Source organism: Stereum hirsutum (genome assembly GCF_000264905.1).
Source record: "Stereum hirsutum FP-91666 SS1 unplaced genomic scaffold STEHIscaffold_5, whole genome shotgun sequence".
In the NCBI taxonomy this organism is placed as follows: Eukaryota; Fungi; Basidiomycota; class Agaricomycetes; order Russulales; family Stereaceae; genus Stereum; species Stereum hirsutum.
Window position 1 is genome coordinate 1,579,800 of NW_006763135.1, and position 22,126 is coordinate 1,601,925.

General features: G+C 52.8%; 10 protein-coding genes across 10 annotated transcripts; 5 read left to right on the forward strand and 5 right to left on the reverse strand.

Annotated features, from left to right (window-relative positions):
- Positions 1-105: 105 nt before the first annotated feature.
- On the forward strand, positions 106-5,209 carry STEHIDRAFT_167562 (uncharacterized protein; the record flags this gene model as incomplete). Its single annotated transcript, XM_007302829.1, has 11 exons — positions 106-154; positions 237-298; positions 369-827; positions 893-1,426; positions 1,480-1,539; positions 1,591-1,734; positions 1,788-3,549; positions 3,640-3,950; positions 4,017-4,148; positions 4,206-4,457; positions 4,529-5,209. The coding sequence occupies 11 exons, from the start codon at positions 106-108 to the stop codon at positions 4,859-4,861; spliced, it is 4,098 nt and encodes a 1,365-aa protein (XP_007302891.1). The 3' UTR covers positions 4,862-5,209.
- Positions 5,210-5,335: 126 nt separating this feature from the next.
- STEHIDRAFT_55110 (rhomboid-domain-containing protein) lies at positions 5,336-6,486 on the reverse strand (the record flags this gene model as incomplete). Its single annotated transcript, XM_007302310.1, has 4 exons — positions 5,336-5,679; positions 5,766-5,902; positions 5,965-6,047; positions 6,106-6,486. 4 exons carry the CDS (start codon positions 6,484-6,486, stop codon positions 5,336-5,338), a joined length of 945 nt encoding a protein of 314 aa, XP_007302372.1.
- Positions 6,487-6,617: 131 nt separating this feature from the next.
- On the forward strand, positions 6,618-7,389 carry STEHIDRAFT_54073 (transport protein particle complex subunit; the record flags this gene model as incomplete). Its single annotated transcript, XM_007302237.1, has 4 exons — positions 6,618-6,916; positions 7,008-7,069; positions 7,129-7,214; positions 7,297-7,389. The coding sequence occupies 4 exons, from the start codon at positions 6,618-6,620 to the stop codon at positions 7,387-7,389; spliced, it is 540 nt and encodes a 179-aa protein (XP_007302299.1).
- A 232-nt stretch (positions 7,390-7,621) lies between these two features.
- On the reverse strand, positions 7,622-8,383 carry STEHIDRAFT_155591 (uncharacterized protein; the record flags this gene model as incomplete). Its single annotated transcript, XM_007302830.1, has 2 exons — positions 7,622-7,864; positions 7,931-8,383. 2 exons carry the CDS (start codon positions 8,381-8,383, stop codon positions 7,622-7,624), a joined length of 696 nt encoding a protein of 231 aa, XP_007302892.1.
- A 297-nt stretch (positions 8,384-8,680) lies between these two features.
- STEHIDRAFT_110029 (uncharacterized protein) lies at positions 8,681-9,586 on the forward strand (the record flags this gene model as incomplete). Its single annotated transcript, XM_007302831.1, has 1 exon — positions 8,681-9,586. The coding sequence occupies one exon, from the start codon at positions 8,681-8,683 to the stop codon at positions 9,584-9,586; it is 906 nt and encodes a 301-aa protein (XP_007302893.1).
- Positions 9,587-10,502: 916 nt separating this feature from the next.
- On the reverse strand, positions 10,503-12,760 carry STEHIDRAFT_138630 (brg1-associated factor b). The gene is made up of 10 exons (XM_007302832.1): positions 12,725-12,760; positions 12,376-12,660; positions 12,110-12,308; positions 11,959-12,053; positions 11,787-11,908; positions 11,574-11,725; positions 11,390-11,504; positions 11,128-11,304; positions 10,824-10,943; positions 10,503-10,731 (listed from the first exon to the last, which is right to left on the reverse strand). The coding sequence occupies exons 1-10, from the start codon at positions 12,741-12,743 to the stop codon at positions 10,693-10,695; spliced, it is 1,323 nt and encodes a 440-aa protein (XP_007302894.1). The 5' UTR covers positions 12,744-12,760; the 3' UTR covers positions 10,503-10,692.
- Positions 12,761-13,003: 243 nt separating this feature from the next.
- Positions 13,004-15,679, forward strand: STEHIDRAFT_110031 (BOP1NT-domain-containing protein; the record flags this gene model as incomplete). Its single annotated transcript, XM_007302833.1, has 8 exons — positions 13,004-13,411; positions 13,465-13,613; positions 13,667-13,892; positions 13,953-14,602; positions 14,660-14,910; positions 14,943-15,103; positions 15,164-15,351; positions 15,415-15,679. 8 exons carry the CDS (start codon positions 13,004-13,006, stop codon positions 15,677-15,679), a joined length of 2,298 nt encoding a protein of 765 aa, XP_007302895.1.
- A 1,243-nt stretch (positions 15,680-16,922) lies between these two features.
- On the forward strand, positions 16,923-18,801 carry STEHIDRAFT_155595 (uncharacterized protein; the record flags this gene model as incomplete). Its single annotated transcript, XM_007302834.1, has 14 exons — positions 16,923-16,965; positions 17,032-17,148; positions 17,205-17,253; positions 17,309-17,336; positions 17,397-17,408; positions 17,473-17,493; positions 17,546-17,598; positions 17,653-17,831; positions 17,896-18,038; positions 18,107-18,131; positions 18,190-18,200; positions 18,280-18,377; positions 18,455-18,616; positions 18,702-18,801. 14 exons carry the CDS (start codon positions 16,923-16,925, stop codon positions 18,799-18,801), a joined length of 1,041 nt encoding a protein of 346 aa, XP_007302896.1.
- Positions 18,802-19,338: 537 nt separating this feature from the next.
- On the reverse strand, positions 19,339-20,550 carry STEHIDRAFT_95279 (uncharacterized protein). Its single transcript, XM_007302835.1, has 2 exons — positions 20,259-20,550; positions 19,339-19,771 (listed from the first exon to the last, which is right to left on the reverse strand). Exons 1-2 carry the CDS (start codon positions 20,506-20,508, stop codon positions 19,578-19,580), a joined length of 444 nt encoding a protein of 147 aa, XP_007302897.1. The 5' UTR covers positions 20,509-20,550; the 3' UTR covers positions 19,339-19,577.
- Positions 20,551-20,720: 170 nt separating this feature from the next.
- On the reverse strand, positions 20,721-22,117 carry STEHIDRAFT_95281 (concanavalin A-like lectin/glucanase; the record flags this gene model as incomplete). Its single annotated transcript, XM_007302836.1, has 5 exons — positions 20,721-21,134; positions 21,221-21,283; positions 21,340-21,521; positions 21,585-21,838; positions 21,909-22,117. The coding sequence occupies 5 exons, from the start codon at positions 22,115-22,117 to the stop codon at positions 20,973-20,975; spliced, it is 870 nt and encodes a 289-aa protein (XP_007302898.1). The 3' UTR covers positions 20,721-20,972.
- Positions 22,118-22,126: the final 9 nt, after the last annotated feature.

Sequence of the window (22,126 nt, forward strand, 5' to 3'; positions counted from 1 at the left end):
CGAGCTTGTGCTTGTGGTCTCTCATCCGAACTTGTCTGCCATATGCAACGTCCCGACCACGTCTGTCTCTCAATCATCCCCTAACACTTCTTGCTCAAGACCGTCATGGACGACTCTCCCTATTCTGAGTTTATCCAGAAGATAAACAAGAACGGTAATGTCACATGCACACATAGCTCGCGCCGGCGGGTTCGTTTTCTGAACAGGTTGAACTGACGTCCGTGCGTCATATCTAGATGTTGACGCAAAAATCAATGGCGTCTCCAAGTTACAACAGCTCTTTGAGAGCGGCGTGGAAGTGCGTGATGCTCTTGTCATCCCAATCGAGCTTTTGTAGGCTTACCGATATCCATTTCAACGTACTGCAGGTCACGGACTCGGATCCAATCATTCAAGCCCTCAAAACATGCCTCCGCACATCGAACCAACATCTTCAGACCGCAACGCTCTCTGCTATACCCCCTTTCCTCTCTCTTATCTTGTCACATACCCTCAGCCGACCCTTGCCCACTTCCGGCCCCGCTTCTTCAACCGCATCCACATCTTCCGCTGGCTCATCTTCCATCGACACGCCAACTCTCCGTCAAATCCTTGCGGCATTCCTTCCTTCTCCTGGTATCATCGAGCGCCTGAGTGATGCGAAAGAGAAGAACAGAGACAAGGCGCGCGAGAGTCTAGTCGTCCTCGGCGGGTTCGCGTTTCGAACAGGCAGCTCTTCGTTGACGAAATCCGGAAGTGGAAAGGGGCAGGAGCCTCCTATGCTGATATTCGAAAGATATCTCAAAGAGAGTGGGCTTGGGAGTAAGGTTTGGAGAGTCCGCGAGCAGGTACGTTCTTCCTTAATCGTACTGGCCGTCGCTCGCTCGTTGACACTCCTCGTGATGCACTGCAGTCCATTCTGACTTTGGTTCATATCCGACGCAATCACCATATGTTCCCTCTTCGTCCTTATCTCTCGCTTCTGGTTGAGGCACTTGAAGATGGTGACAGTACTGTCCGCGAAGTTGCTCGTTCTTCTGTTGTAGAACTATTCACAGGACCCGGCGTGACCGACGCCGCACGTTCTGACCTCAAAAAGGAGCTCACCAAGAAAGGCGTCCGGAAAGCCATCATCGACGATGTTCTCGCTAAAGTGCTCGGCGGGCGGAGTGGAAATGGAAGTGAGATGGGATCGGAGAATGGAGACGCTCCTGCGCCGGCGAAGAAAGAATACATTCCGCCGAGCCTGGCTTTGCAGCAGAGGAAGAATCCGTCGTCTTCTTCGACGTCCACGTTGGAGAGGCCTGGCGGTGCGAGCGGTGGAATGTCGAGGTCGGTTAGTCAAGGGACCGGGTTATCGAGACCGCCCAGTAGGGCTGCTGCACTATCCTCGTCTACACCTGCAACTCCGGTGGGAGAGGGTAATTCAGACGTGCAGCCTGTTTATGTGAGTACAAACTTCATTGATATAGTATCCATGTCTGACACATTTCCCGCCAGATTGCTTCAAGCAAGGATCTAGAGAATGAGATCGAGAAACATTTTGGATCAGCATTTGAGGTGAGCGTCTTTGTGACAACATTGGTCTAACATATCTGACGAGTTCCAAAGGGCAAAGAAACCGAGCATAACTGGTCGGCCCGAGATCAAGCTGTCATTCGGGTACGAGGTATGCTCAAGGGTGAAGTTCACGTACACTTTCGAGAAACGTTTTTGTCACACTTGAAGCAGATAGCAGAGGCCTCGATTAAGACGGCAAGTACCGCTCTTTGGCCCTATGCTGCATTGACTGACATAGATTGTTGTAGCTGTTGAGTCTTCGAACCATCGTTGCCACAAGCACCTGCGCACTTTACACTGAGCTAGCCATTGCTCTTGGTCCGGCTCTTGACCCAGTCTGCGAAGTCATCCTCAGGAACCTGCTGAAGATGTCCGGTTTTACGAAGAAGATTGCTGCTCAATCCTCACAAGCCTGTGTTACCACTGTTCTGACTCACATATCTGCTCTACCCCGCGTGATCATCCCTCTCCTGGCTGAATTCACGAAGGAGAAGACAGCTCAAGCACGCCAATACGTGGCTGAACACCTCAATGTCTATATCACTACGCATGGCGCACGCTCGAAGTATCTTATTGAAGCGCACGGACTCGACAAACTCGACGAATCCCTGCGCAAGGTTCTTATAGATGCCAACCCGGGAGTTCGCACCAACGCTCGGATGGCCTTTTGGGCGTTCCAAGCTGTTTGGCCCGAACGAGGTGCTCTTATCATGGCAGCTCAGGATGCGACAAATCGCAAACAACTCGAGAAGGCCTGCCCGAACCCTGACATGCTCGAATCCGTCCCTCCTACTCCCGCTCCCGTGGCGAAGAAATCTGTGGCGCAGCAGATCGCGGCGACGAGGGCGAAGGCGAGGGTTATTAACCATGATCCTCCGTCATTGCGCCACCAGGCCACCTCAGCCGCACGGACGATATCTCCCCCTCAGAAACGCGCGATCTCGCCTTCGATGTCTTCCAAGAGCCTCAGCGAGCGCGCCCCGTCTCCCGTCTCAAGGCAGTCGACTGCTTCACCGTCGTCTCCTAGGCAGCGAATTGTGTCGAGCGGGAGTGCGACGATGAGCAAATCGAGGGTAGTGTCGCATTCGAGGACACCCTCGAGCGAGTCCGTTCCGTCCACGTTTTCTGTGCAGCGGCATCCTATCCCGACAATAACCCATCAACCTCCCCCTCCGATCTCTCCCCCACGAGCTTCCGTACTGAAAAGAGCGATGCTAACCGCCTTGCCCGCTTCGCCACCTTCTACCGTCCTCACACCGCCCACGCCGACACCTAGGAAGAATTTCGACATCCCTCCTATCGCTTCTCAAGAACCACCTCCCCGTCTCAATTTCAATATTCCCAGAGATTCTGATGCCATGGACTTCACCACCGAGCCATCGCTCCTCACCGCCATAGCTATTCCTCTACCCGAGGACGACAGTGACTCAGACATGGACCTGGACGACCCCAACCTCATCTCTTTCTCATCTCCCTTCGAGAAATATCCCCCTCCTTCAGGAGCTCATCCGCCTGTTCCTCTGTCTCCACAATCCCTGACGCGCTCCCGAAACAACTCGAACTCGCCACGTTCCACCGGCTCTAGACTCGGAATGTCGTCCCCTCCGGCCAGTGCTGGTCAACCTCTCGTGGAAGATGCCATGCGCGCACGAGCAGAGCAAGCCGAAAGCGCCGCCGAAAGGCTCCTCGAGCTCGTCGAACCCGACGAGACGATCAATCAAGAACCACAGCACTCCCTCCTGCTGAGCAGTAACTCGGCCACACAGAGGATGAAGCTGCAGCAGGTGACACCACCGAGGACGACGTCGGGGATGCAAGTGAGGCCGTTGACGACGACGGTGAGGGCGCCAGTGACGCCGCAGGGGAAGAGCACGATTTGGAAACAGGTGGCTGCGTTCCAGGATAGCCCGGCTTATAAAGGAGGGAAGGGCGCGCCTTCGCTGATGGGGGAGTTGAAGACCGCTGCGAGGTCGAAGAATGATAGTGCGTGGTGGAGGAAGAGGATGGCTTGTGAGTTCCCTCTTACGACCTATGCTGTTGCGATCCTCTGCACACGGCTTCTTGACTTTGATACTGACCGCTTGTGGCATTTTATTTCAGTGGTCACTCAGCGGAGGCCAACGAGATCTTCTGATCCGTTTAGCGAACTCCAAGGGTACATCTCTCAGCTGGAGCAAGGCACGGCAGATGTGGCCATGCTCCAGAAATTAGCGTTGTTCTGCAGCGCTCATCCCGCCACGGACCTCATCTCACCTCTCAGTTCGAATCTCTCCTTCCCATCCAGTCCTTCGCCCCTATCAAGCTCGCATCTGGGCAGCGGCAGTAGTTTGTCGAAGAAGGATGTGTGGTCCGCGAGCAAGAATTTCGATAGGCTGTTAAGCGGACTGGACAAGTTCATGGTACCGGAGCAGGTGAGTCGCGTTGTTCTCTTTGTTTGAACGAAGTTCCGAGGTTGATTTTTTTGGGGTTATGTGTAGCCTGACGAACTGTTGGAGTACGGCCTGATCGCACTTTGGGAGATGTTGGAGCATCAGCCTCTGCACGCTGAAGGACGCGAAGCCGACATCTTCACTATTCTCCTCCGGGTTCGATACTCCAACAAACAACTCGTAAGCACCGTCCGTCGTCCCAGTCTCATTCACAAAATTGATCATTCTCCCGAGCAGGTCATGGAAGCAACCAACACTATCCGGGACTCACTCGCCCAACAGATCGAGCCCGTCTACGGTCTAACGACGATGCATGCAGCCCTCCTCGCGTTCCAAGCCGAGCCGGCCCCCATCTCAGCTACGGCACCGGCGGAGACAAAGTCTGCGACGTATGCGTATGGGTTGATCGCACTGGGGAAGTTTATCTTGAGGCTGCCGGCTGAGATTTTGGAGGAGGAGCTGCCGAGGATGAAGATGACGCTTATCACGGTGCGTTTCTCCTCTCTCTTGCTCGCCTCATGGATGTGTTTGCTTACGTATATGTATATCGACTTGATCAGGCGCTGAATGATACCACCTCGCTCGTGGTGCGCGAGTCCGCCGCCGCCGTGCTCATCTCGGCACAGGTCGTCCTCAGGGACGAGACGCACCTCTTCGCGCTCCTGGATGGCCTGGCGGACGAGAAGAAGAACCTGTTGACTTATCTGTTCGATAAGCACGGGGCGAGGGGACAGGACGAGAACGGGAGCGGTAATGCGCATTCGCCGTATAATGGGCATGGGCACGGGCACGGGAATGGCGCGTTGGCGGCGGCGGGTGGGGTGGATAGGTTGGAGAGGGAGATGAGGAGGTTGGATGGGAGGACGAGTACGCCGCCGAGGGGGGTCGTTTGATCTTTCCTTCTACCCCGGCGGAGTGTATTGTATTTCTCTCGGTTCCGTTCCGTTCGTGCGCACGCATGCATTACAGATGTAAGTGACATTGTTTTTAGAAATATACCTCGCCTCTAGCGTTATGTTCGTTATATGTTTGCTTTGCCTCCTGTGTTCTTGTTCTTGATGATTATGCTTTTCTTTCTTCTTCTTGAAGTTTGCCAGTTTTGCCTACTACTACTAATACTTGGTAGCTTTCTTTTCTGATTCCCTTTGATAGCTGGCTCGCGCTTCGTCTGTGTATCGTTACCGTCCGGCTCGGCCGTCGACTACTCACTGTCTTTAAATGATACCTGAATTCGAGTCTCGTCTTCTTCAATCGAGCGAATAAAATCAGTTGAGATGGGAGTGTCGTGGATTAGATCAACCTCCACAAATAGCCGTCTCGTACTATCCCCCTAAGTCCTTGAAGCGCCCACCCGCCAACCCACCCCATCAAACCCTCAACCCCCTCATCTTCAACACAAAATACACCGCCCCGGCCACGACCCCCCCAATATGCGCCAACCCATCCGTATTCCCGATGCCCTTCTGGCCTTTACTCTCCCGCCAGGAATTATAGCCGTCGTAGGCGATGGTGCCGGCGACGACGCCCCAGGCGGGACAGGGCACGATGCCGAAGAGGAGGAAGGTGGTGCGGGGGGAGAGACAGGTGAAGAAGGAGATGATGGAGAAGATGGCGCCGGAGGCGCCGACGGAGGAGATTTGGTGGGTGGATTTGTAGGAAGATTGGGGGAGGGTGGAGAGGGTGTGGGAGAAGAGGGAGGAGAAGATTCCGCCTGGTTATGGAGTGGGGGTGGTGCAGAGGTTGTGAAGAGGGTTAATGAGGGCGAGTGGGAGAGGGTGGGAGGATGGATAGACGTACCGCCAAGGTAGAGGAAGAGGAAACTGGAGGTGCCGAGGATGCTGGCGACGGCGGGGGCCATAAAGTAGAAAGTCATGCCGTTGAAGAGGATGTGCGAGAAGCTCTGGTGTGAGAAGCAGGATGTCAATGCCGTCCACCTACATCACACCATGTTAGCATGATCAGGTACAGGTCAGAAAGGTGTTGCGGAGGTACTGACCAGCGGCCTGCTTCGTAATTCATCTTGCTCGACGTGAAATTCTCGGCCATGAACTTGTATAAAGTCTGATCTCTCGTTCGTTTCTGTGTAAAAGTACAATGTAAGCACATGAATATAGATATAAACAGGGTTTATACGGACCAGAGCGTCGATGGCGACCCACCACCCAGCAAAGACGATACCGTTGAGGGCCATGATGCCATAGACCACGAACGAAGGCGGGATACCGTCTAGGAACCTCCGAAGGGATGTGAAGAATCCAAGACCAGACCGTCTCGGAGGACGTGGGGGACCATTTTTTCCTGGTCTGTGATCACGGTGGGTTGCGTTGAGACGAGAGGAAAGACTGAAGGGCTTAGGGTGCAAGCCTAGTATCAAACGAGTCGGCTGCCGAGGGGTCTGGAAAGAGTTTGCAAGCAGACAAGACAGAATGGGGCTCGTTCTGGTGCTTATGAGCCGATATGGACGAAGAGAAAGAGGCGCTCTGGCGAGACGGAGAGGGTTGAGAGTAAGAGAGGCCATCGTCGTTGCACGCGGTCGGTGCCGCCACACACGCGTTTCTCATCTCCTGTGGCGGGAGCATCTCACGCCTTCAAGTTCAAGGTTCGCCACAACGGCCATCCTAACAGTTGTGTTCATCACAGACGACGACGATGTCCCACCATCTCTTCCTCCTTTCGCCATCCGACACTCCTCTCTACAGCCTCACCCACTTCTCTGCGAAACCGTCAGTGTCAGCGCCTTCGCCTCTGTCCTCAAATCTGCCGTCATGGTCGACCTCCGCGTTCGCAGGCACGCTCACGGCGCTCTCGGGCGCGTCCACGGTCACTCAGACGTCAGCGCAGGGAGGAGGGACGAGGATGGGAGGCGGACAGGACCGGCATGTGATACAGATGATAGCGAACGCGAGTCTGGACGTGATTGAGGACGTGGTGAAACGGAATACTGCGATGTCTGTATTTCTTTTTGCTGCGTTTCGTCCTGGAATGCACTGCGCACCTGTTGAACTTGGACTGCGCTGAATGGTTCTGTTATTGCGGCAGGTACCTCAAGTCTGTGGACAGGTTCAACGAGTGGACGGTCTCGGCGTTCGTTACCCCTGGCAGTAAGTACTAGTGCCACAGCTCCTGCAATTGCGAGCGTCGGTTGACGTGCGGCGGACAGACATGAAGTTTGTGCTGCTGCATGAGAGCAAGAACGACGAGGCGATCAGGCTGTTCTTCAACGATGTGTGGGAGCTGTACGTCAAGGTATGCTCTGCGCCACTCGTGGATGGCGGTGTATGGGGTGTACTCGGGCATGAACAGATAATAATGGATGTTTTTGTGGCAGACGATGTTGAACCCGTTCCACACGGCGCACACGCCCATCCGGAGCAGCGTGTTCGACAACAGGGTGCGAGCGAGTGCGAAGAAGTATCTGTAGCGTATTCAAGTTGTAGCATATTTGGGCCACAATTGCGGGGTGGTCGGGGTCATGGGGCACAGGGCCGGTGGCTGCGGTGGCAACGAGGGCAGACCCCGGAAGGGAGGCGAGCTGCTGGATGTGGACGGGGCACGGCTCTTGTCCTCAACTCTCACTCTCTCTCGCTTTCCTGGCTCTTTTTCTTTTCTTCTCTCTCCATATTCACATATTCTTGCCTAGCCGTGTCTCTGTCTCAGTCTCTGCCACAAATATCCATAAACATCTGAGTCCTGAGCTGATCTGCCTGGTTGGCGCGACGAAGTTGAGCGTTCATCGCAGCGGACCGAATATCGAAGGAGGAAGTGGGCCCTGCGGTAGCGGGAGGGTTGGCATAGTTGCGAACGCTCTGCTGTTGCTGTTGTTGCTGCTGCTGCTGCTGCTGCTGGCGTTGAGCCTGAGCGAGGAGCTCGGCCTGGTACTGCTGATTCTGCAGAGCCTGAGGCGTTGATGATGTAACGTTAGGCGCCGAAGGGCAGGGCAAAACATGAAAGAGAGGACGTACCTGCAACCGCATCATCTCCAGCTGGAGCATCTGCATCTGCAAGGCCTGCTGCTGAGCCTGAGCCTGAGCCTGAGCTTGCTGTGCCTGCCTCTGGGCCTCTGCCGCCTGCTGCATCCCGATCGTGTTGGGCATCGCCCTCGAGTACTGCTGCTGGGAGAATCTGTTGATGCCATCGACGGCAGCGGTCATCGGGGGCTGATGCATTCTCGGGGCAGCGGACTGGATGTACATGTTCTGGGTAAGCATGTCGGCGAGATCGTCGGACTCATCGGGGTAGTAGCTGTTGCTGTTGTTGTTGTAGGCCTGGGAGGCGAAGCGGGTGACGTTGAAGGACGCGCCGGGGGCAGCGGAGTGGGGGAAGTTGTGGGTGGGCCCGGAGGTGGAGCGGACGCCTCCTGTGCGAAGACCGGAGAGGAGGGAGGCGCGGGGGTTGGGTGCTGGAGTGGTGGCCATTGGGAAGGGGTTGAAGACGATTTGAATTAAGGGGAAAAGCTAAATGAAGACGACGATTTGTGATACAGCTGGGCTGGATGGGAGATCAGGGGTCGATGCTTATCGCAAAGATTGTAAGAATACGTACAAGAAACAATTTGGGTGCTTGTGGGCTGGCGGGAGTGCTCTCTGACGACTCTTCTGCTGTTCGATGGCTTTGGGGAAGAAAAGATGGGCTGAAGTGGAGACAATAGGACTATTAGAACGTGCTGTCAGAGGCGCTTTGATCTGCTCGGTCTCGCTAGCGACGAGCAGCACATGCCGAAGACAGCCGCCCTCAGCGGCAAGTTCGGCGTTCGCGGTACCGGCTATGGTAGCGACGAGGATTTCACGAGCAGCAACAGCAACAATGGCAGCAGGAATGGCGCATACCAAGTGCCGTCTGCCCACACCACCGTCATCTCCGGTGGTACGTCCCTTGGAACACCCACCGTCGCCAGTACTCCCATCCTCGGTGGCAACAACAGCAACAGCGGCTCTCCCGTCGTTGGACCCTCCAAGTCCGATGCCGCTGTGTCCTGGAGGCGCGGGGGAAACAACAACTCTGTCCTCAACGGCGCGAACAGGCCCAGCGTGAAGATCACCCCTCCGCCCTCGGACGCATCTTCCCCGCCTCCCTCGACCGCCGTCAGCCCGTTACGCACCCGTCCTCAGCCGCTCCATTTCTCCGCTGCGGTCTCGCAGCCCATGAGCAACGTCGCCATTGACGAGAGCGCAGACGAGGGAGACGAGTCTTCCGTTACCTCTTCGTCCAAGTCTGCCGCTTCGTCCGGACAGTCGCCCACGACACCCGACTCGGCCTCTTCCTCCACCGCGTCTGCCGATCAGCAGTCACTCTCGCCGCGCGAGGAGGCCGCGAAGAAGCTTTACGAGGGACTCGGGATCGGGAGGCCCCTTCCGGGAGGAGTGAACGGTGCGGGTGCAGGTGCGAGTGCGATGGGACGTTTGGGATCCGTGTCCGCTACGATTCAGAATGGTGCTGGCGCTACGCAGCGCGTGATGAGCAGCCAGCCGATGAGGCAGCCTCGAGGGCCGCCAAGCGGTGCGGACGAGCTGGGCCCGAGGAATTTCGCGACGAGGATCAGGAGGAAGGCGATTGGGGGTTTGGGAGCGCTCATGGCTAGCGCGAGGGAGAGGAGGGAGATTTCGATCGAGGCGTTCTGATCTGCTACGTTTCTTTCGTCTCTTCTTTCCCTTCTTGCGAACTTTTATGTGTTTTCGTTTTTCGGCCGGTGCGATTCTCTCGCTGTGCTTTGACACGCGCGACATGTCACCTTGCTGAGAGTGGGCACACAGTCAGTCGCGCTTTCCGTTACTCGTTCCGATCTCTCTCTCTCTTTCCTTCCTCTAACGATATGATCCATCATCATCGCTCCCTCGAGCGGACTCTTTCTCTTCCACTCTCTCGTTTTCTTAACCCTCTCCTGCTGGTCCTCTAGCGACCACCCCGCCTCTCCTCTCCACTTCTCCTGTTCCCTCACTTCAAATTCCAATTTCAACTTTCAATATAACTTTTCTTCTTGAAGAAAAAAGCCAGTCCGACGCTCGATCGACAACCCTCTTCGTTCCTTTACAAATTACAATCCACTTCTCACTTAAACCTGCCCTACTAGTGGGTGCAGTTTTAACCTTTATTTATCTGCCCTCCTTGTCTGTTTGCCTCGTCTCGTCTGTTTGCCTGCGTATCTCATATGTTTACCTGTCTGTCTGTTTTCTTTTCCTGTTGAGGTTGAGGTTTCCAAGTCCTGTTTACATAGTCTGATCTTTTTCTTCTCTGTCTTTTACTTTCCTTTTTCGTAGGTCAGGTCGGGTCGGGTGAAGCGGGTCGGATGAGTCGGATGGATGGATTTGGGATGGGTTTCGTTTGCGTAGACGTACCCGTATTGCGTATGCGTTCTCGTGCGTTTGTACGTTGTTGTTCAATAGGAAGGATTGGTTGATGACGATGGTGAGCGTGTGCGTGTGAGTAGGTGTGGGGTGGATGTGAATCCAAGTCTGCTATTGTTCGGGTAAGGAGAATAGAGTCCTCAGCGCAATTCATACTGTCATACTGTCAGGCATCTGTAAAGGCTGGGGCATCGATGTGCGGAGACGGCACAAGTATTCTTTGGTTGTTGTGTATATTTATGACAACAGCGACGAGGTCAAGAAACGAAAACATGAAATAGAAACGAACGCAAACAACTATTATGCAAACAGATACAGAGAAAAGAGTCCTCTGCCCTCTGACCGGAATCGATCCACAGCTCCTGCGTCGGTTTGCCGCGTTTTTACTTGCACCGTTGGCCGACGATGGCTTTTCCGTGTTCCTGCAAATTTCAACAGATAAATGATGAGTGTTAATGCGTTGAGTCAGAGCCGAACAGAAACGGGGTAGAAGGTAGTGAAGGACAGAACGAACCTGCCATTCCTCTTTGCTGATCCAAAGCTGGTGGAACGTGCCGAGGCTGGCGAGGATGCTTCCCCCGAGCCACCCGCCGTATCTTCTCTCCGCCGTATTCCCCGGTGCGTGGATCTTGACCTATTTTTGTTCATTCAAAAAGTCATCGGAGAAATCAGAAAGTCAGATCAGTTGATAAATTCCTTAGCCCATGATCAGCCAGACCGGAGCAAAATAAACACCATGAACGAGGCAAGAGAGAAGGGTGATATACCACGCGGAAAGGGGAAAGGGGAAGAGTCGGATGTGAAAACTGAAAACGCACATGAGGATAATGACGGCTGAGCTCAACGTTCAGTCTGTCCGCAAAACCGGAGAAGGAGGAGCCCCCGCCGGAGAGAACGACGTTGCCTGTGAGGACGCCGCGCATGTCGGGGTCGCAGGCGCTGAGAGCTTGGGCGATGAGACTGGGGATGGGTCGCGGGATGGTGGGGTTTGTTTCCTGTGGTTCGAGAAGTCAATGATGTGATACATGGAGTTCGAGAAGTCAGTTCTGTTGTAAGGAAAGGAGGTGCGAGTATGCGTACGAGTTCGCGACCATGGTTGAAGAAGAGCTCGCCGACCGCGAAGCGTTCTACGCCGAAATAGGTGTTGAAGCCCGTCGGGAATTCATACTGTTTTGGTGGATACGCTGCTGCTTGACTGTTATGCAGAACATTCCGACGTTAATCAACGCAGAAGGGTTTCACAGTCGAATTCAAGAAAGCGCACTGTTCGTTCCATCCCTGTTCCACTACCCCTGCAACACTCTGGATCCACTCGTCGACTTCGCGCGTCTCGTAGTATAGTCGGAGGCTGTCGGTCGTGTGGGGTATTCGGTCGTCGCGTGCGACGTAGCGCGGTGGTGCATTAGGTTCTACTGGCTGAAGTTCCAAGATATTTAGTGACTATATTTGGTGGAGCGAATGAGATAGAGGGTCATACTTCTTTGCTGGCGATGAGTTGGTAAGGGAGGAGCTCGATTGGTGGATGGTATTGTGCGGCGTTTGTGAGATGTTGGCGGGATCGTGCGTGGATTAGTTGGGGGAGGGTGGACCAGTGGAGGCCTGATAACATTATTGAAGTGATGGATAAAGAAATGAACATAGAAGCCCACCTTTTCGTAGAACGAATCCATCGACAACTGGAGTGACGCTTGCCTGCGACTGTCCAATATCTACGACCAGAGCGGAGCCCTTTCCAGAAGCAAACCTAGCCATAGACGCATCAAGCAGGCACAATAGACATGAGCTCGAAGAGATACCTACGCGTTCAATACGCTTGTGTTCGCGATGTAGAATGCAGGGACGTTGAACTCTTCAAACATGATCTCTGCCATCCTCTCACGGTTCGCGACAGTATTCCATGCCGGTTCTGTCACTAGAACTGGATGTTCCTCGAGATTTACGCGCATGACGTCCTCGAATGCGTGTCGGATGAGCGCAGGAATGGGCTTGAAATCATTTACTGACAAACACGAACCGACACAAGACTTATAAGTACTATACAGGGAGTGACAAGAAAGGAGACGCACTCAAGCCATCTTTCATAGGGTTTCCAATCTCCATGTTGGCCCTCCAAATCGAAGGTCCATGTTGCCCGATGAACAGTCTAGTCTCCTCCGCAGGAGCGGCGTCTTTTGGTGGCTGTTCACCGTTTTCTGCAGTCGCGTCGTCCATTGTTACATCTGGATTTGAACTTGCTGGTTGAGTGATGTAACCATATGAAGTAGGTATGATGGCCTTTGGGGCATCGTCCCCCGCATATCCAGCGCGCAGGGTAGACGTGCCAATATCGAGCACAAGCGCGGAGACTTCGTCTGTAGAACACCAAACACCCCAAGAAATCAGCGTAATACGCGTATAAATATGACATGTACAGACCGCCTCCATATTGGACCATGGTTTTGTGTCGGGGTGTGAGTGTGGTTGGATGAGTGGCTAAGAAAGGCAAGAGAGATCGAAGGAGGCGTTGAGTTTGCCCGATCGGATCTAAAGCTATTGGCTTTGAGCGTGGGAATCTCAAAAGTTCCTTCGAGCCCGACGCGACTTGGAAATTATTTGCCACTGTCTGCTCCGATCCCCTCTTTGCTTGGTCTTTACTTAAAATACCCCTCTTGGGTCATAGCTTGGGCATCTCCTTGCTTCATACATAGTCTCTCCATGGCTGTCGGTCTCGTTGCCAATGGCAAAAAGCGCAAGCAGGCGCCGGTAGAAGAACCTGTCGTCGAGGCTCTCCCTCAGGTTGGTCTGGATATGCACAGCGACGAGGAGGCGGAGGATGGGGTGGAAGGTTCGGATGATGAGGGTGTCGATGAGTTTCCGGAGATAGATGCGAGGAGTGATAGTGAGGGAGACGACGAAGGAGATGAGGAGGATGAAATCGAGGGAGAGGATGAGGAAGACAACGAAGGTCCCGAAGAGAGCGAAGAAGATGACGATACTTCGACGGATGACGATCTTCACATCTTCCCCAAATCTAAAACGGTGATATCAGACATCACTGGCCAACCAAAGAAGGTCTACCCGGAGATAGAGCCCGACTACGATTCAGACTCGTCCACAGAGGATGTGGGTATACACTGCCTCTTTTCCTAGCCAAGGTTTCTTATCACGCATTTTAGGCACCCAATCGTGTCGGTGACATTCCAATGCACTGGTATGACGACTTGCCGCATGTAGGGTATAGTATTGAGGGGAAGAAAGTGCTCAAACCAGCAAGAGGAGACGAACTCGACAAGTTCTTGCAGACAGTAGATGATCCCTCCGCATGGTACGTTTCTCCCGCTTTGTAGGCGAAATTAATCCACTAACTGTCCCTTTCAGGACTTCGGCGTTTGACAAGAATACGCAGATGGATAAACCCCTCACTGCGGAAGAACTCGACATCATCCGTCGTTTACAAGCACATGAAAACCCGGATGCGGAGTATGACCCTTATGAACCTACCGTCGAATGGTTTACGGGTAAGGGTAAAGAGGAGATTATGCCGTTGTCTGGCGCTCCTGAGCCCAAACGGAGATGGGTGGCCAGTAAATGGGAAAAGCAGAAGGTATGGTTGGTCTTCGTTTAGCTCGATGGGCCTCGGTCGTTTATGACGCGCAATTTACAGATCATGAAAATCGTGCGTGCGATCCGCCAAGGCCGTATTGTCCCCTCAAAACCAAAAACCGCATCCACCCAACCACAATTCTACGCCATCTGGAACGAAGCCCCGTCCGCACACGCTCCACCACTTCCTGCTCCCAAGCCTCGCCTACCTACCAATGCCGAATCATATAATCCCCCAGAAGAGTACTTACCCACCGAAGAAGAACGTAAGGAATGGGAAGCCACCGACAAAGAAGACCGTGAACGTGACTTCCTACCACAAAAGTACTCCTCGCTTCGACTCGTTCCCGGATACGACCAGTTCATACAAGAGCGGTTCAGTCGTCAGCTGGATCTCTACCTCGCACCCCGGATACAGCGTGCAAAACTCAACATTGATCCTAATAGTCTCATTCCGAAGTTGCCTAGCCCGAGTAGTCTGCGTCCTTTCCCTAATTACAGGAACTTGAGGTTTCCCCACACGAAGGGTCGTGTGAGGTGTCTGAGCGTTAGTCCCGACGGTGCATGGACTGTCAGCGCAGATGAGGAGGGCGTGGTCAGTTTATGGGAGGTGACGGTCGGCCGAGAACTCAAGCGGTGGAATATGGGTGAGATGGTTGGTGCGATTGAATGGTGTCCAAGGACAGACGTCAGCTACTTCGTCGTTGGAACGTACGTTTTCCACCTCATCATGGGATTAACATAGGCGCTGAATCTTCCTCTTCACAGTGACGAGAAACTGCATTTTATCATACCACCAAACGTGCCTCAGACAATTCTAACCGCCACCCAAAATCTCCTCGCACCAGCAACGCTGCCGCCAGCACCTGCAGCTCCATCACCAATCAAATGGACCAATCCTCCTTCCGCTTCTTCCATTTCCAGCGAGAAACCCATCTTGTCCGTCGGTCTCCCGCAATCGTCCGGAGTGCCCAAACAAATATCATGGCATCGTAAGGGCGATTACTTCGCCACAGTCTGTGAGTTATGCTATGTCCTGTTCTACTCAAAGTGTTCTCATGCGGAGTTGTTGGATCAGCGAACGGCGAGGGCGTCGGTGGCGTCTGGATTCACCAAATTTCCCGTCGCCATTCCCAAGCGCCTTTCAGAAAGGTCAAGGGAGCTGTACAGCTGGTATTATTCCATCCGACAAAACCTCAATTCTTCGTAGCCGTACGTTCCTCTTTCCTATCAGGTGCTGTGCGTGTTACTCATTATCTACGGTACCGATAGACCCAGCGTCATGTCCGGGTCTACAACCTCGCCGAGCAGAAGCTGCTGAAGACCCTGATGCCTGGCAGCCGATGGATCTCGTCAATGGACGTGCATCCCTCAGGAGACCATATTATTGTCGGTGGCTACGACCGCAAACTTTGCTGGTTCGATCTCGAGCTCAGCGACAAGCCTTACAAAATCATGCGGTATGGTCTTCGAGGTTCTACTATAGCCAACTCTTTTCTGACTTCGACTGGTCTCTTATATAGGTACCATTCGCGCGCAATCCGCTCCGTCCAATTCCACCCCACCTACCCATTATTCGCGTCCTCTTCAGACGATGGCTCCATCCAGATCTTCCACTCTCGAGTATACAACGACCTCATGACGGACCCGTTGATCGTGCCCTTGAAGATCTTGAGAGGGCATGAGGTTAAAGATAACCTTGGTGTTCTACAAATCAAGTGGGTCCCGAGGCAGCCTTGGCTGGTCAGTGCTGGGGCGGATAGCAATGTTGGCGTGTGGTGTAGTTAGGACCGTGAGTGGAACTGGGATTTGTTCGGATCCCAGTTATCTCTGGGAAGTGATGTTGTAGGGGGGAACATTTTGAATTCATCTGCCCTCTTTCCAAGCTTTACCCGAAGAGCTTGCTATCCTACTCACAAGTGCGCTGCTAATAGGTTAATTGCCACAGCCGTATGCAGCGAGCTTGAGCTTGAGTGATTGAGTCGTCGATGCCCGCTCGACTCGTTGTACGTACCTTTGCGATGAATTATTTCTCCTGTGCGAGTGAAATCCCCATTTTTGTCAGGATAACCGTCGTGTTTGCCACTCCGTGGGTGGCGGGTGGCCCGTCCACCGTAATAAATGTTTGTCACCATTCCGGACGTTTTCGTAATTGTTAATTTTGATCTCAGCGGCGACGAAGAAGCTTCCGATGGACTTGATCAAGGTGAATGGACAATTTGCCTCCGTGGCCTCCTCCGTCCTTGCACAGCAACGTCCATTCGTCCGGCGTCTTCATCCGTCTTGATGTGCGCTAAACGCTGTCCATCCGTCCATCCCGGTCAGCGTGTCCTGTTTTACATCACCTACTTCGTCTCTCATCCAAGTCATGTTTTCAATTCCATAGGACCCTCGCAACGCGCCGCAAGACTCGAGATTCACCCACGAGCATTGGCAGATGCTGAGAACAACCTATATTCGGTAAATGCCTTGTACTGAGAATGGAACCTCCTACGGTGCAACGGGACCGGTTCTCCACCTCACCTTTCGCTTGCGCCATATCACCGAGAATTCACACGGAGGCACAGGCTACACGGAGATGAGTCTTATAAGCTATCCCACTATCGTCAGTCTGTCGCTGCCTTGCGATGCGCTTGGAGATGTAGATGCGGGTATCTCTTCAGAGCGCCCTGGAGGACTGAAGATGCGGCTGCGACATCCGATATAAGGTAAGAGAAGTTACAGCGCGGGAACGAAGAAGTCCTGCAGGCCCTTTGTAGACAAAAAAGGAAGGGAGAGGGTGTGAGCTGGCGGGGAATGTCGAAGGGCCGGCGGTCAACGTCAGACTGCAAGATATATTACATCCTCATGTCATCCTAAACCCGTTTGGCGCTGCCCCCTCTCCTTTTGCCGTCGCACCCTTGTCAAAAGCGCTGTCCTTTCTCGAGCCTTCGTCGGTTCACCCCTTCCTCCCCGCCTCAGGCCGTCTTGTCAACTGCTGGCTCTCTCCCGATCCATCTCTTGGTCTTGAACCCACTTTCACGTTTCCAACATGACAGACTGGACTAGTGAAACCGAGCTTGCTACTGATGCCCGTATGTCAACGCGATCGTGGTGGGCTTGGTAGACGGTGTACACTGACCTTGGCATCTGCTCTACAGGCGCTTTCACCAAGATTTTGTTCACGTTCTTCGGCATCTATGTGTGGGAGCTATTCCAGACGAGTGACTTTGAAATATCTATTCTGCTTGGTCGTCGGAAGTTGCAATGGCCCATGGGTACGTTTTGACTGTGAAACTATATGTAGCTTGTGTCCTGACCCGCTCCGATGCAGTCTTCTTTTTCTTGTGTCGATATAGCATCTTGTGGTCACTCGTTGGATTGTAAGTTGTCTGCAACATCTCCGACGTGGACGAACCTAAACTCCCATTTGCATAGATTAATCGCATCGTCGGTTACGCAGCCCGTGAGTAACCATCCTCTGTCTGCTCAGCGCGTAGCTTTATCTGATGACCATATGCTGCAGATCCACTGTCATGTATGTCTCATGATTATCACCTGGCCTGAGCCTCGCAGGCTCGCTCATGACAGATTTCCTACAGGCACTCTATACCTTCACCACTGTACGTGATCTTCCGGTCTGCTCGAGTGACCCATTCCCTGACCCACCCCTAGATTGTAGGACAATTGGCGATCTTAACGGCTTCAACGTCATTAATGATTAGAACGTCGGTACCCTCGTGAAGCTTGATAACTCACTTTGCTCATAATGCTTTGTGTAGGTTCATTCTGTGGAAGAGAAAAATGTCTATCGTGATCCCGTTGACTGTGCTGTCTCTCGCACAATGGGGCCTTATCTGGCGTGGAATGTTCCTCGTCAACGGTAGTTGGAGCGACGATGTTCAAACTTGCACGGTGACGACCGTTAACTCGCAGTATCTCCAAGCCACCTTCTTTTATAGTGCGTTCATGCTGGTTCATACTGCTATCAATGACGATACTGATCATTGACCTCGCGTGTATAGCGATGGCTTTTGATTTCGTACTATTGGTTGCTGCTGGGTACCAGTTTCTCAGGCAAGCGGCCAGAGTCAGCATCTGGGACCTACTCTTCAGGGATGGCTTGATTTTCTTCATCGCTGCGTCTGCCTGTAACATTCTTCCTGCGGTGAGTCTTAGTTACGTGCTTCTACTTCGCTGTCGGCCAGTGCCTCATTGAGGATTCAAATGCTCTAGATATTCGCTATCTTGGACCTTAACTGTGAGTAAAATTTCCCTACATTAGTCTTTTTCGAGACTGACTCAAGCATGGAATACAGCTGTCATGAATGTGTGAGTCTGAAACAGCTCGTGGGCGTTCAAAATTTTGTTCCTCACCCCTGCCATCTGTCTTGCAACGAACTTTCTAGCATCACCGCCGTAAGCTCCTAATAGTCGCCTGCTTTACCTTTCTAAGTCTCACGAGCGCTTCCATTGTCCACATCCAGGTCCCCGCGGGTACAGTCTCGTAAGTCCTTCAAACGCCCTCGCTATCCTATTTCCCTCGGACTTCGACTCATTAACGCTCACCACGCAATTCTCCAGTGCCATCGCAGCTTGTCGCACAGTCATCCAGCTCAAAGACCTCCATGATGATATTTACACGCATACCGCCGCCATCATCGGAGGTGGGAACCGCAGGCCTACCCACTTCACTCGACCGGTGGTCAGCGTCAAGACTGAGCAGTTCGTCATGGATGACTTTGGGTTCGTCTTTTCATTTCACCTGTCTGGCAGCCTTCAATATTGATCTTACCGAACTTTCGACTGGTCTCGACGGAATGTCATGCAGGAAGCGACCGAATCAGCAAGACCATAGTCCTGCGAGCCGAAATTCGCTTGACTCCAGTCCTGGTGGTTTCAGCAACAAGGAGGCCCATGACACTTTGTGAATGCTCCCTTCGGCTTCAGGATTTATTTGCCTCCCCTTCCGACTCTCCCGCCGCCACGAAAACCGCCATATGCTACACGTTCTTCCTGGTTTTGGACTCTATCTGATTCGCCATACCTTACAAAAGTGGTATTGTTTTGGTTCTCAAGGTTGAATTGGATTGCCGACATCCATACCGTCCCGCTTCGTTCTTATTTCTCGCCATGTAGGACTCCAGTTAATGTGCAGCAGTGCCGCATAGAGTACAGTGGTTCATTTCCGAGTCGAGTCTCGGGTCTCGTCTCCATGCGTATTGATGTCTTCTTGCTTACCCCCCTCATTCCATCCGTGATTACGTTCACCCGTTCGATGTATTGTATAACTAAAACTACTTGCGAGGTCTTTTTGCCGTCTTGTATCTTGTCTTGATTTGGCGCGGTGCGCGCTACCCCTTACTCTCTCTTACCTTACGCTCCTTCGGCTTAAATTTTGTTGTGAATACCCAGTTCTTATGGTCGTATCCTTGCAATCGCGCAAGTAGTGTCAGTCAAAGGATAGGGTGGGTAAGCCCGACGACAGTATGATTGTATGCCATCAGATGCAAGAAAAAGCAGCGCCTACCAAGCCAAACATACAAGCTGGACACCAACTCCTACTCACCACCTGGTCGTTACAGACACGAAGAGCCAAAACCAGAGCCAATACAGAACGAAGCACTGCAAGGAAAGACAAATAAGAGGAAAGGAGGAAAGGAGTAAGAAAAAACGAATCGCGAGCCGTAGGCGGAAAATCCGACGTTTATCGCCTCCTATGCGACCTCCCCGACTTTCTCTTCGCAGCGACCGTCCCCTGTCTGTTCATACCCCTCGCCTTCGGTCTCGGTGCGAGGCCCTTCGAGGATCTCCACGATTCTCTCCGTGATTGTCTGGGTCCGTGTGTGGATACGCGTGTGGATTTTGATGAGGATGCGGCACCGTCCACATCCATGGTTTCTGAGAGTGGAAAGTATCGGAGGAGAAAAACGCATCGTCAGCCACAAGTAAAATTGAAGATGCTATGAGACTGAACGAGCAGAGAAAAAGAGATCGGAATGTGTGTGGGTATCGAAGTGTAGACATGTCGAAACCCTCTCAACTGCTGAAAGAAAAGCATGAGAGTAAGAGGGCATACGAAGCGCAAAAGCTCTTCAATGACAGCCCTTGGTCTGTGCTGAGCGCTTGATTCTGCGGCATTGCCCTGCTCCTAGGTCACCTTGACTAAAGGCAGGGTCACCAAGAGCGATAGCAGCCATAGACGTGAAAACCGACGAAGGGCCGCTCCCCAGAATGATTGAAGTCGCTGTCTGCGCCGTGACCCCACCATCTGCACGAAACCGCTCCATGACCTCAAGCGTAATATACTCCGGCCCCAACAGTCCAAAAGCCGGATAATCAAAGCCATCGTCGCAACCATCCCAGTCATTCGAATCTCGACACCAACCTTTTCCTTCTGTTTTCTCTCCGTCTACGCCCTCAGCGTCCGCATCCTCCATAACCTCGTCGCCTTCCGCATCTGCCCTCCCTTCCTCTCCTCCTTCCTCTACGTCTTCTTCAGTTGGAAGTGAGGCGACAGCTTTGAGTTTTGCGCTGAGACGGGCGAGACGTGCGGCTTCGATGGCTGCGTAGACGCCATCTTCACGCTTTTTGGCACGGTACGTGCGCTTGACTTTTGAGCGGGTGGATTTAGCCATAGTTTATTTGGGTGACGATGATGAACCGGAGAATGAGATCGGTGTAAGGGGTTCAGGTGGAAGGTGAGGATGAGGATGAGGAGCTCGAGTAGAGAAGAAAAGACTCGGAGTGAGTAAAAACGACAAGTGTGGCGTAATTCGCACTGCTTCAGCCGCACTGTGGCGCTGACTCCTGTGACCTTGGCCCACATTCGTTTTTTTTTCTGAGTCAATAATTTTTTAAGGTCACAGAGTGCTACAATACTGGGCTACATCATTTTGCGATAAATATCACAGAATTTATCGGTTTTACAAAGGCAAGTGAGAACATGATAACGAGCGACGGTAACGATAGTCCGAATGGTCATAAGGAGATGTCCGCTGGATCAAGCAAGTCAGAGCATAATAACGAGCAACGATAACAATGGTCCGAATGTCCACAAGAAAGAGTTCGCTGAATCAAGTCCAGCGGCTGCGGAAGTCTGTCAGATGCTACAAGCCGTCCCGTTCACCGTGTCCGTATATCCTGTGTACATGTCAATCGTCTTGATGTAGGTGTGGGTATCCTCGGTCGGGGGACCTGCGGACCACGTAGGGTTGCCGTTGCTCCAGACGTTCCAGATCCAGCCGCCTGGGTTCGTAGGGAGCTGTGTGGCGGGAATGAGAGGGCATGGGTAAGCACGCGGTACGGTAGGGGGAAATAATCGGAAAATGTGAGCAAGGATAAACGTACGTTGTCAGTCAGGCTTGCCACCTGGTTCCCATCAATGAAGAATGTTGAAGCAGCAGATGTCCACTGAATGAAGGTTTAGCCACCGTGACCGTGCGAAGAAATATGATCGTAGAACTTACGTCGATACGATACTCGTGGAAATCTTCAGAAGGATCAAACGAGAAGGGGATGATCTCGTATGTCTTGTTGCCTCCTTCAGTAGTGGCCTGGTTCGTTGCCCAAATCCCCATAGAAACATTCGGGCTGGATTTTAAGGCGGTCGTGGTCAGAATCTCGAAGTCGATTTCTTGATAATTGTTGACTAAAGCAAACACATTTTTGCATGAGCGAATGTCGTGACGGTAGTGGCGAATATGCGACTCACGATAGAAGAAGTTTCCCTCGACAATACCCTCAACGGGACTGGACTTGAGCATAGTCCTTACGCTGGCGTACTCAATCGAAACAGAGTCCGTGCCGACCGCGGCGCATATCACGTTCCCAGAAGTATACGCAGATACTTTCAAGTCCAACACGGTGAAGCCATCGACGGTAGATAGTGCGGCGTTGGCGGGGGTGAATGTGTGGTTGAGCGGGTCGTTGGGGACGGAGTAATCGCTAACATGCATTGAGTTGTTGCTACACGAAAACAATGAGTGTGAGTGTGAGGGTGAGGGTGAGGGTAAACACGCTAGATGGGAAAACTAACCCAAGGAATGCCGTAAGATTACCTCCAGCGGTGGCGGTAGTGAAGTCGGTGAAGTTCCTCATCGTGAAGCCGCCAGGTGTACCATTGAGGGTATACGTATCGCACTCTTGTCGAGATGCAAGGTGCGAGCGTGCCGGACTGGCCGAAGCAGCACCGAAAGAAGAGGCAGCGAAGGCAAGGAAAAGTGGGAGAGTTTGGTAAGAAGACATGATAAAGAA